We start from the raw sequence: 16644 nt of genomic DNA, 5'->3' as shown, positions 1-16644 counted from the left end.
TGCAGTCCAATGATGAGATCAGGCACGTTCAGGGCGCTGTGCCCAAGACAGAGCCTACAACACCCAGTGTCAGCAAGTCCCATCCAAGCACTAACAAGGCCTGACCCTGCTTGGCTTCCAAGATCAGTTCTGTACTACAATCACTACAGGTGAACTTTCCTCCTTCTATGGAGGGACATGGATCATGAGGCGAATTTTTGTATGTTTGTATTTCAAACAAAAAACCCCAAGAATTGATTTTTAAAAATATATGAGATGAAGATACATTAACTCACCAGATAACAAAGGATGTTTAAGAGAGATTCTTAACAGTTTCTACATTTTTAAATATTCTTAACCACTACGACCACAGCATGATTATTGAGCAAAGCCTGTGGAATCCTACCAAATTAGCTTGCTTTGCCCAAAATTTATAGTCAAATCTCATAGAAGTAAAGCATCACGTCATTAAAAATGTGCATATCAAGACAAATAATGCATTTGCAAAATGAATACCAAGGTAATTAACAAAAAATTTACATATTTTTTGCAGGTAACCTGAGGTGGTCGCAGAAGTTAGCTGTAGGAACAGTCAGCCAACTCCTGACAGCAAAAAATTGAAAAAAAATCCCTCTCTTCAACACTGCAATGAAGAAGTTTCATTCTGTTTGAAGGGCCAGGACTCTGGTTCATCTCCGCATAAGTCAAGATTTGCTGACCCTTTTTTTATGAATGTCAGTCCTAAAGGCTTTCAGGAAGATATCACAGGATAAGAGGTCTAAAATGTCTTCAGTGTTCAGGTATATTTTCGAAACAATATTTATTAAGTTGGTATTATTCATGCCACAATTGGAATAAGAGATAACAGATCCTTTCCTTCCAATAGTAAAAGCAAACAAACTGTTTCTGTTCTGACTGATGCTGTTTGAATGGATTCGACACACAGCGCTTTGCTTTAACCAACATTAGAAAACACATCCGGTAAATTATATTATCTAATAAACAATATTTGAAATAAGGCATCTTTGCATTTCCTTAATTAAGCTTTTTTTTGTAAACAAAGGCTTCCATTTCAGGACTTTGGTCTGTCAGTATTTCTGACAACTTTGTTACATGCATAAGCCAAACAGCTATTCATGTCAACAGATACAACCACAGCTAAATCAGGTATCAGATAAATATTTACCATGAGTATTTTTGAACTGACCAACTCAAGTATAAGAACTTTCATCACAGTGAATCCCACAACTCCCCCTCCCACCATCCAAATTCTTACCTTTGCAGTTTTAATATAGTGGCTCAAAACCTCAGCTCTTATTTTTAAAGTTTGTGCATGTAGAATCTCTCTAACAACCCAGAAGCTTACCTAAAAGGAAGAAAATTTGCTTTTTTAAAATACAGACCTTCAACTTTACATTTTTTAATATTTTTATTTCACTAGTAATACATTAAAAGTCTCAATGCTTTCAATTTCCATCTCTAAAACTGAACACATACTAGAAGATGCAAATGCTTATAGTATAAAATCTCAGCCAATATAACCCAAATACTAATAAAAAACTTTCTTCAAAGTGTTTTGCTTTGTTACTCTGCTCATTCTCACCCAAGGTACCTTCTACCGCTACATGGTCAAGTAGTTGCTTAAATCCAATTAATAAATCCAATTTATGTCTAGAATTGAATCCTTTATCTTGTTATTCTCTTCATCTTCTCCAGTTCGTAACTGGTAGCCATGCACTCCAGTGTTCTGTTGGAGACCACATGTTCTGGTGCCTGCTTTTCTCAGAAAGTGTGTGGGTGGCTAGAACTTGTCTTTGTAAAATCTGTCACTTCAGTTAGTTGCGTACAGACATTGGGATCTGTTTTTCTAATGAGGGAAACCCTTCCGCTGCCAGCACACCCCAAAAAAACCTCAGCAGAATCAGTTATATACAATCCATGCAAACAGACTCGTTTTCAGGCTGTTTGAGGATGAGATCTCACAGTCATAAAGCAAATGGCAAAACACTCAAATGTCAAACAACGTTCTCCCAAGAAAATAAAATCATGACTGAATTAAGAAAGTCTACAAAATGAAGGAATACAAAAACTAAAATTGAATTATATCCTTTGGTTCTGCTTTTCCACAGCTTCAAAGCTGCACTATCCAACTCTCAGATGAGTTGAACAGCTTCAACCAGTTCACTGACGTTTCCCAATTCTCAACACCTCTGAATAAAAATAATAATCAGACAAATATCACCAGAACAAAATTGGAATGTAAGGTAGGAAGCCTCTGCTATAATGTAGAGTTTACAGTTTGTACTCCTATTGCTGGCTACGCCAATCACCTGCTAATACACAGCATGCTACCATACTCATTTATTAAGTTTTATAGGACTAACTTCACTGTTGTATAAAAATCGCTGTTATATTCAGTATGGTATGAAGGGTGGTTGCTGCATTTCGTAGTTGCATGAATACCTCATAAAAGCTATACTTTTGAAGATGTTTTGTTAACATGTCTGAATTCTAGTCTTTTCTCCCCTCTGCTCCCCCCACGCCCTCTGCCCTCAAATACTTTAGCACAAATAAGAATGATAGAACATAAACACCTTCATAACTGTAATAAAACAGTGGCAAAGAATTAGCAAATGGTAACAAATACTGTAGCTTTTATTAATGTATTCGCTACAATTAGGAAAAAATGAATGATTAGCAAGACACAGCGTGACTGCTATTTGCAGAACTACTGAAAACAGTGTATGAAGAAATGTACGGTCTCATACATAAACATCTTTCAACCCGTCATGCTGCTTTGATTTTTAAGAGTGATGCTAAACTCCTCCTTGTAAACTAACACTGTGCATGTATTTGGGTTCCTGCCCAAAATTTCAATTAAAAAAAGGAAATAGCCCATTTATCCTGTTTCACTTTGTACAATATGACAGCTTTTCATACAGAATAGCACGAGAAGATCCACACCTCCAAAATTATTACATTTTCAGTGAAGTTACAGTGATCTGATGAGAACTGGGATGTCAAAACACAACAGCTCTTTGGAACTGGGAAATGGAAGAACTACAAAAAGAAACCACTAAAAAATCCCACACATCTTGCATAACAACTGCTTTCCTTTGGTCTGTTTGTCTAAGGCTGTATTAGCCAGGAAAGAATTAGCCTTGGAGCTCAGTTTTCTTTCCTTTTTTTTTTTTTTTTAAGCAAAGTATCTCCAGATAAACTGTTACCCTGACATATAAAAAAACAGTTCTGTGCGAAAAGCATTACTATAAAATACATAAGTACTGAATACATAAATACTAAAGTCTTGTCAGTACTTCAAAATATTGTCAAAAAAGTTAAACCTCAGTTTGACGTTCTGCTCTAGTTGCACAGCTCGAGAAAACCAACTTTTCCATTGACCGAACGAGTTTGTAAGGAGATGCTTTGACTTTGAAGACCAAGGGAATTTAAATTTTTAACATTGATTTTCATATCATAAAGAATCAGGTAGAGACAACACACATATTGCTATGCCTTAAAGTCCAAAATCTCTTTGGTCTCAAGTTAACAGAGCATCGATGTAATAGGAGACTGCTTGCAGCAGGCCAGACTATGAAACACTTGCTCAAAATACAGAGCAATGCTCAATCATTTTCATAAGGATGAAAAAACAAACAATTTACTATGTTGGCCCTGATTCCTATGAAAGTTCATTAGTATCACAGTGACATAAGCACTGTGGTGCACAAGTACTCATGTTTACTCAGGGAAGCCTGGTTTCCGTCCCAGTCCCAGCCAGACCGAGTCTCAACACTTCCAAGCTCTTGCAGGAAAAACAAACCAGAACAAAATGCAAAACTTTCTTCCAAGCTTAGAGCCATCCAGTCCCTTCAGTGACAGAGTAAGCAGGAGATAAAGAATTAAACACACTCAACCATTTCCACTCCAGCCACCTCCCCTCCTCTTTGGTGTGTTTTTACTGGCATTGACATTCATTTTCGGCTGGTTTTGTCTATTCACTGGTATCTTGAGACAGCACCATCATCTCATTTATTCCAAATATTGAAAAACAAACAATTAAAATAAACCCCTTTGTTTCAATAGGCTACTTTATTTTATCGAGGTTCATTCTTCACATAAATTATACATATTTGTTCTATACATATTTTGTGGTTGTTTTGCTTCAAGTCCTCTCTCACTGCATTTAAATGTTATTCTTTCTCACTGCCCCACCAATATCAATCAGTTAGATGACCCACAGCCTTTGGGCATCAATGCGTTTGATACCTTGACATATATTTGTGTATTTATATTCTTCTCTATTAAGGTCAGCCTAGAAAAACATGCTTAACTTTTGAACGTATCTTTTCTTGAATCACAGCTTAAGCTTTTTAAATTATCCCATGTTTGCCTTATCTGAAATACTAATTTTGTTATACTGGTGCTCTGAAGTTCATAGTCATTGGTTCCAAAACTATTTGTGCTTTCTGTGCTAATTGGTAGATAAGCAAATTCGAGACTCTCTTCAAAGGAGTTTCTGGATCGTTCTTCCAAATATCTGTTAAAAACATTCTGACATGCTACACAAAAAGCATGTCATGTAAACCGGACAGTACTGACCTTGCATCATTACAGCTAAGGTAGAATCCCTGTCTTGTTTTTGTTTTGTTTCCAAAGAAAGAACACTAACCTCTTCCCCACTCCATTCTTTAATTTCTGAAAACCCTAGTAAAATTTCACTATCACACTTCACTGCAACTCAGCAACACTTCAATGTTCAAGACAAACTTCCTATCCTAATATTTGCATTTGTTTTTTAAAAAAAACAATACAACAAAAGCACACTTTCACAGTTAGTAAAACATAAAATTTGCCTTTTCCAAGTGGGATCTTTTGCTTTAAAATTGTTCCTATGTACTGAATCCAGTTGACAAGTTTCTCTAATATTTCAAACTCTGTGGCAGCATAGTTCCACTCCCATTTAAATAAAAATGTCAAGAAAGAGGTTTTTAATACAGATAATCTTATAACCAGGAGAGCAACAGTTACCTTTACATAAACTATGGAACATTTTCATATCAATGCCATTTTTAGAAGGTAGAGAACAATGATTTATTAAGTAGGCAAATGTGATGATTTTGCACTCTGACAAATTTACCAGTTACAACAGCAGTACGCAAGTATACAACTAACTCTCAGAAGAAAGATGAAAAAGGTGGAATCAGAGTTTGAAAAAAAAATTATGTAAAGAATTTACATATTTAAAAACAACACTTAATAGCAGATGTGTAGATCCATGGAGTACCACGTGGCAATGCATTCTTCAAGAATAAGAGAGTCCTGGCATGGAATAATTCAATTGATTTCTCTTCCCTGAACTTGATCTGTTTTTACAGGCACCACATATAATTATCACATAACTAATGCTGGAAATACACTACTTCATCCTCAGTGGACTGCAATCAACTGCACATAATCATTACTGTTTCCAAAACGCTATCAGCAGATCAATTTGCTGTGAAGCAGCTGTTAGTGATTTAATATTCTCTTTACTTACAAAGTGAGAGCTGTTCATGGTTTTCTTTTGGCAAGTTGGGAGGAAAAAGAGAAAGACAGATGCATAATGCATAATTTAAACCCAGTGAAATTTCAAAGGTTAACAGAAGTTTGATGAAATGTATTCATGCCCAATAAAGCCAAAAGTCGGAATGTTTTCCCGATTACTTATTTTAGGTCTAAGCACTAGAAACCCCCAGGTATGCGGGGCAGGTGCCCGACAGGATCTACACTCTGCTGAGCAAGCACCTGGGGTAGAACTGAACGCTAAGGCGGCAAACCAGGCAAGGAAGATGAAAATTGCTTACTCCACTGTGCCTTCTTATTCCCAACTGCCACTGCCTATCCCATAGGATTTTTGGGGCTTCACTGCTCCCAAAAGGATGGTGACTCTAAATATGACATTACTACTGGAATGAGTAAGTCCTCCGCAATGACACATCTGGAACCAAAGGCCCACACCACATCAAAAGTTATCGCAAGTACTAGTCTCAATAAGTCAAAAGTTGAGGTACTAACGTGAATAATAGGAACCTGCGACCAAAACAATGCTTGCCCCTTTTCCCTCCCCTCTCCAGTCCCACTAAACAAAGGTAAGACCAATGACTTTCCTTGGTGCCAGAATAAAGGCTGATGTAAACTTCTTGGAAGAGCTTCTTGCAAATGGTATGCCCCTCAGCCCCCAAAGCTGTGTGCAGCAGTTTCCCAGAAAATTGGTTGGAGGCAAACTAACCCAGCATCTGAGCACATGTTAAATAGCTGGACTTGCTTCCTCTTTATTACGTGTTCTTCAACTCTTCAAGGCAGAGTTTCTCCTACAGGCTACTATGACTCCTATATCAATGTTTTTCAAATGACACCTTAAAGAGAGCAGAAACAAACGAGGAAAAAAGAAATAGGAAAGAAGACCTAGAAATGCCTCCAAATCTTTTGGCTTTAAATACAGTCCAAGGGACAGCCTACGCACTGCAACATCTGAATGTGATGGCACTGACAATGTGAAAAACAGAAAGAGAAGCTACTTGTCCCGTTCCAGGTGATTTAATGGTGAATTGCAATGGCTCCAAGTATTTACTGGCCGCCTGTTAAAAAAAAAAGAGCTTTTTTCATTTCTTGAGAGAGAATCAATGGAATAGAGCCTCAAACTGGCCTGTCTTGGCTGTACTGGTGACTCCACAAGACTCACTGACACAGCAAAGGCACGCTCTAGATTTCGCCACTGTTCTTGTTTCAGGGGTGTCCCAAGGACAATTCAGGTTACTGGCAATGTATTTCTTTTAGACATTAAAAGTATCAGTAACAGGCATCTAAGTAAGGGAATCTTCTGTAGCAGCCAACGTAACATCTGTAAGGAAATGAACTGCAACCCAGCAAGGAAATGAAAGCTAGGGACAGATCCTGTCACATGGATAGGTCTTCACTGGAGCTTAAAAATGACAGAAAAAAATTTTCAAGATATTAGGAAGGCTCTTAAGAAATTATCAGCAAATATATTCTCAGTGAAGGAACCTGTCACCTGACAGAGAAGCACATCCAACTTTTATGGCTGTAAAGAAAGCACACGAATGGGGTCAGGCTTATCTACAAACCTAAATCTTAAGACAAGAAAATTTGCAGCTGTATTTGTGTACATACCACTATATGGAATGTCTATACAATGACATCCACAGACCGCCTGTCATGAAATCAATCTTAAAGCTAATATATTCTGTTTGTATGTTTATTATTCTTCTCGTGTTCCCCAAAAATAAGCTACAGAAAGGGAGAGTTCGTAAATAAGTCTTAGTCCCTTTCCAACTGCATCATTTCCAGCGAGGCCTTCAGATGCAAAGCCAAAGGGCAGAGAACGGGGAGAGAAACAGTACAAGAAATTCTCTATACAACTGCTCAAAGCCAGTCAGAGTGCTGCATTTTATTCAAGGTTCTCTCCTTTACCATACTGAAAAAAATGACCTACAGTCCATTAAAACATATAGAACAAACTCAAAGAACCTACAGACCTTTGAGAGTCACCTAGTTTTATAATTTCTTTCAGACTGACCTGTCTTTCAATCAAAAAATAACAGTTCCTTGAAACAAATGAAGCATAGCAGAAAAAGAAAATTAAGACGGAGGAAATAGATAGTGACTATCAACAACTATCTAACATGCACTCTGGGGTAACAAAAATATGTAAGACTCCCTTCAGCAGCTAGCAATGCTTTCCAGTGAAACAGGAATACCAACTATTATGAAGAAATGTATTACTAAAAGGCAGATATTTCTATCTTCTTATTCTCCTTACTGCCTTTGCTGTATGCATATTGTCAGTTTTGTATGGATTTTTGCAAAAACGAAGACTGAACAAAAGCAAGAATATCACCCATCAATTAATAAACCAGTGAACAGATTTGATAAATGTCCCACAGAGTAAAATACAGAAGCCTCCTTTTAAAAAAAAAAAAATCAAAATCTAAAATAGTCACAGAACTAAAAAGTCATTAGGATGAATAAGAAAGGGAGAAGAGGATTACAATAATAAACTAAGGGGATTTTGCTGGCCTGATGGAATTCCTCTATATTAATCTAAAAATACTGTATTTACAAGTTTTCTAAACACTATTTAACAACAGAGTTAGCATTTAACAACATCCAAGTTCTTTAACAGCTACTTTTAAAGTACAGGTATCTCCTCCTGGTTCTGGCCAGCTGTACAAGGTAAACCTTCCTTCCCTCTGTCCTTAACATACTTTACAGGTTAGATATTTTTAAACAGTTGTTCTGTAACGACAAACGGTCAGTTTGCAGACAGCTGATTGCTTATTCCCATTATAAGGCTTCCACTCCCTTCTTCCTACTAAGCATATTTTAGCAATTCTTTAGTATGTCTGAAGTTGACTTTCTGTTTATGAAAATCCTGCAGTTCTTTAGTACATTATACAATAACAAATGAGAAGCAAGGTCCTTGATGAGGCACGCTGCCTAACATGGCCCTTACTACAAAAACATTTCAGAATATTCAGCAAAACAAAATGTTTCTTTGAAGAGATTACTTAAATGACTAAACAAGACAGCAAATGTTGGAATCACTGGCATATCAGTGAGATTAGCGGAAACAGTATTAATGTAAAAGTAGCCTCAGGATAGATATATAGTCCAACAAAGGAATAACTTCAAAAGCTGGATCAGGAAAATTTCAACTAAATGCTACCAAAAAACCAACCAAAACCCAAATCCCAACCCAAACGCTCCAGATTTCAATAGACCGTATGGTCACAAGAAGTTTGTGGTGTAACATTTTCTCTTCAGTCAAGAGGAGAATCAGGCAAGTGTCCAAAATCCATGCCCAGACTAGCATTTTAGTCATTAGAAGGTTAAGAAATACTCTAAGTGTTGCTGATGAGAAGTAATAGGATTTGGTCGTATTCTGAATGTGAGCAATAATGGGAAGTGAGAAAGTACACAGCAATTGATAGAAAAAAAAAACCTGAAAAAAGTTAGAGGCTTGGTCTGATTTTTAGATGATTAACAAAGATGTCTGTAGATATGAGACTGGGCACAGAAGATAGGTCTGGAATAGAGCTTATAAGTTTGAGACATTATTAAACATTTACAAGAGTAGAGATGAGGGTAATAGAATTACTTCATCTGAAATACAAAATATGGCATTACATAAAAACAAAGCATTCCAGTTTTGAGACTTGATTGGCTAACTACACAGCTGGAGTTATACAGCTTTAATTGTGGGAAAGCTAAAACTCTGATCTTACTTTAAAAGTTGATTTTACACAGAGATATTTTTAATTAAGAAAGCCATAAATCTCAAATATGCTACCTGAAAAATTATGCCAAATAGAGAGTTAAAGAACAAATTCTGTACAGTAGCACTGTTTGGAATTTTTAAAGTTTGCCCAGAATCACCTTAAAAAAAGATAACCATACTGACAAAAGGCTCATATTTCTACAGACAAAAACCATCTACATGGAGCAAAAGACACTCAACTAACACAGAAAGAAATTACATCTAATTACTACTCCAGAAATCCTGTATGGTAAGCCTTTAACCTGTAATGATGATTCTGTCTTTATGTAAAGGACAGCCAGCATTTATAGGGGGAAAAAAACACTTAATATTTTCCTGTTTCAACAGTAACTGCTATTTAAAACAAAACCAGAGTTATTTCTTCAGTACTTTTTTGGTCTTTCTGTATATCCTAAAGATAAAGATCTCCTTACAGCAGATACTTTAAGTTTTCAAGTAATCAGCTATGATCAGTAATAAAAGTGATGTGCCAGAACACTTAATTCCCCAGACTTTTTAAACATGTCCACGTAATGACACTGAAAAAAAAAAAACTCACGTGATTGAATCGTCTGGTGAAAGCAACAGCATTTGGTGCAGAACTGTATTTCTCTTTTTTATTCCAGCCACAGCTTGCCAGCTCCTGGGAGAACAAGGATAAAAATTCATTTTTTTTTTTAATTAGCACATAACACATGTTCAGAGCCAAGAGCATATAGAGAGAGAAATCTTAAAAGTTTCAAAATAACGGAGCAATAATACATTGAAGTAATAAATATACAGTTACACTTTTTCCGATTTCTTCTGTAAATTGATATTCCACAAGTGGCATTTCTGAATTGTTTTCAATTATTAGATTTTCACAATACATCTTTTGTTGAAGTAGGCACTTTTTAAATTCAGCTCTTATTAGAAACTAGTGAAATAATTCAAGATCCATTTTGCTACCACAGAAAATTCTGCTTTAAATGCGACTCTGAGCTAGGGAGAGCAGCATGTTCTTTTGTTTTTAATTGCTTTCTGAAGATATGTAAAAGTTTACTTAGATGCACCTCGTTAACTCAATCTAGACACATCCCATTATTTTAACTTGGCATGTTGCATTAAAGAAATACCAAAATTGCCATCTTTTGCAGCAACAATAAAAGAAATACTATTCCTAGTTTTCCCTTCCAAAGGAGCCAATTTTATTTTAAGTTGAACAACACTCAGCACTTAAGCAAATAGTTTTATGGAGTAAAAGGGAGCAAAGGGACCCGTTTAAAAAATAAAAAAAAAAAAAATCAACCACATAAGTTAAGTCACCCTAAAACCCGTAGGCCTCAACAATCTAACAAATTATTTGTAAAGCCTGAAAAAGCATTACTTTGTAACTACAAAGTTACAATGTCTCTTACTTGTCTGTAAAATTTAGTTAGCAGTTGGGCAACTACATCATCTTCCTTATTATTTGCTACCACTTAATTTCAATAAAGCAGTTTTAATTAAAAATTGTAAAAAACTAAATGTACCAACGAGCTCTTCTACACGTATGCTATAGCATACAGAATAGAGGCACATATATACAGCATATAGCACACAACCTATTCCGCAGTGCTACCAAGAAAAATAATCAATACAGAGACAGCTTAATTATTAAAATAGCATAATAACAAAGTACAGCTTTTCGTTTTTATTTATTCATGGTTTCTTTCCACATCTGCCACTCTGAAGCACTCTCAGTTTTATCACTGCATTGAAAACTACTTACTGAAACTGGTATCACACTATACGTCCAGCTACCATATAGCGTAGGTAAGATGATTAAACATGTAACCAGTAATTGTGCCATTTAGACAGTCATAGTTTGAAAGAATTTTGTATCTGGATATTCTAAGCTCTCAAGTTTTTGGGGGTTTTTTTTTTTGGATTTTTATTTTTTTATCAGGAACTTCTTAACATCTTTTCAACCAACGTCCCAAAACTACTAGAGTCTCATGCTGGTTAAAAAAGACCTTGAATTCTTCCACTTGTTGAAGTTTGCAGCGTGCTGGTATTTGTTAGAGAAGACTCTGAGACGCTCCTGTCCATAGGCACTGGGAAGAATGCGGAGTCTCTAGCTTTGTATTTAGGGCCATTCCTTCAAATTTCACTAGGAAGTTCCGCCACCATAACCTATTCTTGAAGATGCCAGCATGTTCGGCACAGGAATGCATATGCCCATCTCCTTATACCGGCACTTTAGTGACTATGCACAAGACAACCGTGCAGCTCCTGCTGCAAAGGAGAGTGAACCAAGAGAGAAGGAAGCCAGCTAAGTGACTCTTGGTTACATCTCTAGCCCTCAGCATCTCCCAGTGCTGCACTTTCCATTGGAACAACAATCACAGCTCTGCACTTGGGAGAATACAAGGTGATTCATCCTTACTGGCACCTGATGATTACACTTCCTTAAATGCAGGAAAAAAAATTAGATGCCATCTCAAGTTTAGAGAGAGCGTGGTAATTTCTTCATAGTTCAGGCCATACCCTTGTACATTTTCAATTCTCATCACCAAGTAAAAAACCAGTGATTATTTCAGGCAGAAGTTACCCATTGCCCTGGCACTGTATATCTAAGGGCTTACACAGTACAGACATCAGAATTAGACCTGGCTTAGCTGGCACTGAGGTTATTACCAACAGATGTGGTAATTTTTAAGTAGAAAACATTACCAAGAATCTTTAGATAGTATGTAATTAACAGTATTAATGTTAAGGTCAAATTTATATTTATATACTCAAAATTAGAGGTCTAATATCAGTTGGGCACAGATGCGAGATCTGACTCTCAGACTGTGAGCCATATATATGTATATATATATTTATTATTATTTGAAAGAAGAGGTCTCCCTGTTTTCATAGAATACTTAGGCAACTGAAGCCTCTGCTCCAGAAAAATCTTGTTGAGATTTTCCCTATCTGAACGGAAAGAGAAAGCAATGACTGGCAGAGAAGAAGTATTTTGGTAAATAAGATGGAAATCTAAACAATGAGGCAATAGAAACAGCTCCTGGAACACATTCCTAGCAGATTCTCCCGGCTAAGACCGTTTCTGTATTCCTGGGCCTGAGGCTGGCTATAAGGTTGTACATAGAGTTGTACATTATCATCCTTACCTTGGAATGAAATGGGTTTTCATGCAGTCTCACAAAAAGGTAAAAACTTAATTGTACATTGTTGACCATATCAAATACTGTTTAAACTTTGAAATTCTAGTTCAGTCAAGAATATAGAATAACCTACCAGGGCTGACTGAAATTAGAAGTTTTTAAAGGTAAAAAAAAAAAGGAAGAAAAAAGTATTCTTCAACATCACTGCAGGTTTTTAGCATTTTTCCCCACCATTAAAACTAAACAGATGAAATGTTGTATAAGGCAACGTTCTGACATCTTGCACGCAAAGCATATTACAAGGTCACCACATTTTTCTCCAACCCAGTGACTCCTAAACAGTGTTACACGTGCTACTGGTCTACATGAACCCTTCAAAGGCACAGCAGCTCGCAGCTCCACCTGCGTGGAACCCTTGCTTCAACTACTCTTCTGCTAACTCTCCTTTCTCTTCCTCCCCCAAAACCTTTCAACTCTGTAGTAAGATCACAAACTGAAATAGCCATTTGTGGAGTGTACAATAGGACACAGAGGCACAGGGCTGAGCTATACAGTGACATGGGAGAGTTACTGGCAGATTTGGACTCCTAGATTTGAGGGGGGGAAGGTAATTAACTCAGACTACAGGAGATAGGAGGCAGAAGTTGTTGTCAACTACAGACAGTAGAAGAACGACATCATAACAGATTTTGGGTTAAGATGATTTGAAAATACATGGGTGCATTAAAGAGAAGGTAAGTATATGGGGTCCCAAATAAAAAGGCAGGGCCAAAGGCACATCCTCTCCTATACGCGCTTGAAGCTCAGGACAGAAGCAGAAGTAACAGACAAAGCAGTCCTGATAACTGCTAGCGGCAACAAATTTGAGAATCATTTAGCTCTATCCATGTTCTTGAGTGAAAGCAAGTAGCACTGGATACTGCTCCTGACTGGGAAGGTACACATCAAAATCCTTTTGCAGAGGCACCAAGGCACAGTTACACAGGCCCTCAGGACCTGTGCTATCAGTTCAAATTCTTCAACAGCTTAAGCCAACATCTACACCACTGTTTAGGGACAAACACAGGAGAGGCACAGACTTTAGAGAGTTCACAAAGGCTTTTTCCACTCTCTTTAGTGAGTGTAAGAAATATAAAGGTGGACATAACAAATGCATACGTATATTTTATTACTTTAACTTGAACCTGTTCTTCTACCTCCTGCACACAACTTCTCCATCTCACTTGCAAGACCTCTCTCCCCTGTACAGCCAGCTTTCTTTACTCTTGACTATAAACTAAAGTAAAAGTAGTTTCCCTTTGCTGCCTGTCCGCCGTTTCTTAGCATTTATTACCTGATTACTCCGCTTCAGGGGAAACTCCGTTGTTCACAATCCTCTTCCCTCCTGCTAGAAACTGCTCGCCTAAAATCATTGCCCTTGACACTGGTCATCCCACTGCCCTAAGATGCCATCAACAGAAGAGAAGCCACCAAGGTTTTTGCTTTCACTGTATTTGGTCTGGAAGTAGTACGATACAGTCCTAACGAGCATGGACCTGACTCTGCACACACTATTGCAATAAAGCACACTAATTTGCTGAATTGGATTTCAGAAACCATTCTTATACTTCTATAAAAATACTCATTTCTATGCTAATTAAAGAGACTGTGTGCCTATTCCATTACTCTAGTTCAGGCATGTTTCTTTGATCTTCCTCTAGAACTGCACTTTTTCTGGCAGGAGTTTCAAATCTGAAGTATTCACAGGGATTATTTCCCTAGTCTGCCAGTGTGCAGGAGCTACATCACTACAGCTACCAATTTCTTACCTTGTGTAATTTATTTAAAATTAGGTGCAAGACTGAGTGATTCAGGATCAAGAATACAACAGCTAAACTTCCTTCATAACTCATTTTAGTTTCCACTCCTTTTTGCATCTACAGAATTTTATTTTCCTTAACTAAATACTACAGGAACACTTAAATTATAACCTGTACTACATGGCAGAAAGAGAGACTGTGCTTCTCATTAGAATCTTTATATATGGGTCAAAGTTTCAAAAATAGGAGGAGAGAAAAAGCAAAGATTAATACTGGAACCACTATACAACTTCAGAACAAGTAGAGATGAATATTCAATAAGCGAACTTTTTTTTTTCCACTGCCTAGCCTTAGTGAAGCAGAGGGGATAAAGAAGGTAAAGACAATAACCCAGTAAAGATTTTCAATGTGAGTACATATGGGTAAATAATTTTGGGGGATGTATTAAAATATGTAAAATAAGTAATCAGATTTTCCAATAAAAGCAAGTTAATGCGTTCTGCAAGATGATATTGGCATTGAGTTAACGTTAACATAGCTAGCAGCAGCACAACTGAGCAAGTCTATGACTACCTTTTTGCTTTACAGTCACTGCTCTCTAGAAAGCCACAACCTCTACAAGAAAAAGAAAAGAAAACACACCACACCACTTGTCATTCATAGGCAACAGGTGGAAATCATGTGATTGACTTGGGGAACTCCATCTGCTTCCCAAAAATTAAAATGCAAATAGGCTGCTTTCATAGAGACAGAAGTTTATGCAGCAGAGGTGTGTTCTTTATTATCTTCATTTGTTGTACTGCAGTCCACTAATTATTAATTAACAAAGAAACAGTAATTCCTTCTACTTTCTTTTCTCAGAAATAATTTGCAGGCATTTTTAATGATGAAAAAAGGTGGTTTCCAGTATCACTTGGAGTGATACAGTCTGCTTAAAGCTCAGGTAGAGGATTGTGTCACTATATACTATCTAAGTCACAGTAACTGTTCAAGCCGATGCTTCTGGCTCACCCTAAATGTAAGTGATCAACCATACCTTAATCCTGAGTTATGTGGGCTACACTGAGCTCCCTGTCCGTTTTTTCCTAAGAGCACGAGGAAGTTGTCATGGGTGATGTGTAGGAACTCTAGCACACACGTGAACCCACAATAGCTGTAGTAAGTTTTACTATAGGCAGAAAGAATTGTATTTATTTGCTACAGATAGAGGCGAAAGGCTGTAGAAGTATATAAGTGTGTGCTGTGAGTATGTTCATTGATTTTGATGCCAAAATTACTATACATTGCTGTAAAAAATGTTATTTAGCTCTGTTTGTTGAGATAACCAAGATGGAATTCTGATACTGCTTTTTAAGAAAAACAAATCTACAATACTTTAAGAAAAGATTTAACACAATGAAGACGCAACACAATAATTTAGATAGCCAAGAAAAACTATGATATTTAAAGAATACTGCTCACACACTTCTTAAAGATGGTGAAAATTCATCTCCAGTTATTTTAAAAATTAAGCATCTTGGAATACATCTCTCAGAACCCTGATTTAGGAAAATAAATGAAAACACATTAAAGGCTGAAAATATTAATTCATATACCATTCTACAGAGTCTGGGAAGCAGATGGAGATTCACAGCCTGCATAACGAAGATTTGTTGATGAATTACAACAATCTATAATAAACACCCCGGTTTTAAGTCTTGGCACGCTGGGAACGATGTTGCTCATCATCTCCCACCATGCATTCAGATGAGAGCTGTGAAATTTGATTCTAAATAGAGTATCTATTAGCACTGATACCAAAACACCGAATTCTATCAATGCCTTTTAGTCACTCATTAAAGCCTCAGTTTAGAAGCCCTTTTATACACGTGAAACCAGCTCAACATTGTTTTGTTTTCTAATTACAAATTCAACAATGTTGGAGTGCACAGGTCAAGGTATGCTTAAAGATTTACAAGTTGAATCGAGATACAGATATGGCACACAGTCTGGTAGATACTTCAAAGAAACTCAGAAACCTACAACACTTCATTAATCTGCTGTCAAGACACCTTTAGGCAAACTAAGTGTTCCATGTCTGTTTTCCCCTTCTGCAAAACAGGAGGAAAGCATTTTAATTGTGTCTAGCTTCTTATGACCTGAGAGTTAATCTGTATGCCCTTTTTCCATAGGGGATTAATACAATTTAGAGGCACATCAGATACAGGACGACAGACCTCTGTCTACCTGTGAAGGAGCACTGATGGACAGATAATACTTGCGCACTGTCAGTACCTTCAACTGCTTTTGTGCAAACACTTGAGAAGTGTCAAAACAGCTACCCTTCCTCATATGGATATTTTCCAGTGAAGGCATCACGTGAATTTTTCTTATGCAGTACGTACAGATTTCTTAAAAGGAATGACGTTCTAGATAT

The 16644-nt window shown here is 37.0% G+C and overlaps 1 protein-coding gene across 3 annotated transcripts in view; it reads right to left on the bottom strand.

Moving 5' to 3' along the window:
- Nucleotides 1-16644, bottom strand: part of RALGPS2 (Ral GEF with PH domain and SH3 binding motif 2) — a 101881-nt gene that overhangs the window by 69118 nt on the left and 16119 nt on the right. For all 3 annotated transcript variants that reach the window (XM_059821763.1, XM_059821764.1, XM_059821765.1), the window contains exons 4-5: nt 9858-9941; nt 1256-1345 (exon numbers count right to left, since the gene is read on the bottom strand). In XM_059821763.1, the coding sequence (XP_059677746.1) occupies nt 1256-1345; nt 9858-9941 (174 nt within the window). The remainder of the gene's footprint in view (nt 1-1255; nt 1346-9857; nt 9942-16644) is intronic.

This window comes from Gavia stellata, chromosome 10 (genome assembly GCF_030936135.1).
Source record: "Gavia stellata isolate bGavSte3 chromosome 10, bGavSte3.hap2, whole genome shotgun sequence".
Lineage (NCBI taxonomy): Eukaryota > Metazoa > Chordata > Aves > Gaviiformes > Gaviidae > Gavia > Gavia stellata.
The sequence above is the reverse complement of the archived record's forward strand: the minus strand, read 5'-3'. Positions and strand labels throughout refer to the sequence as shown.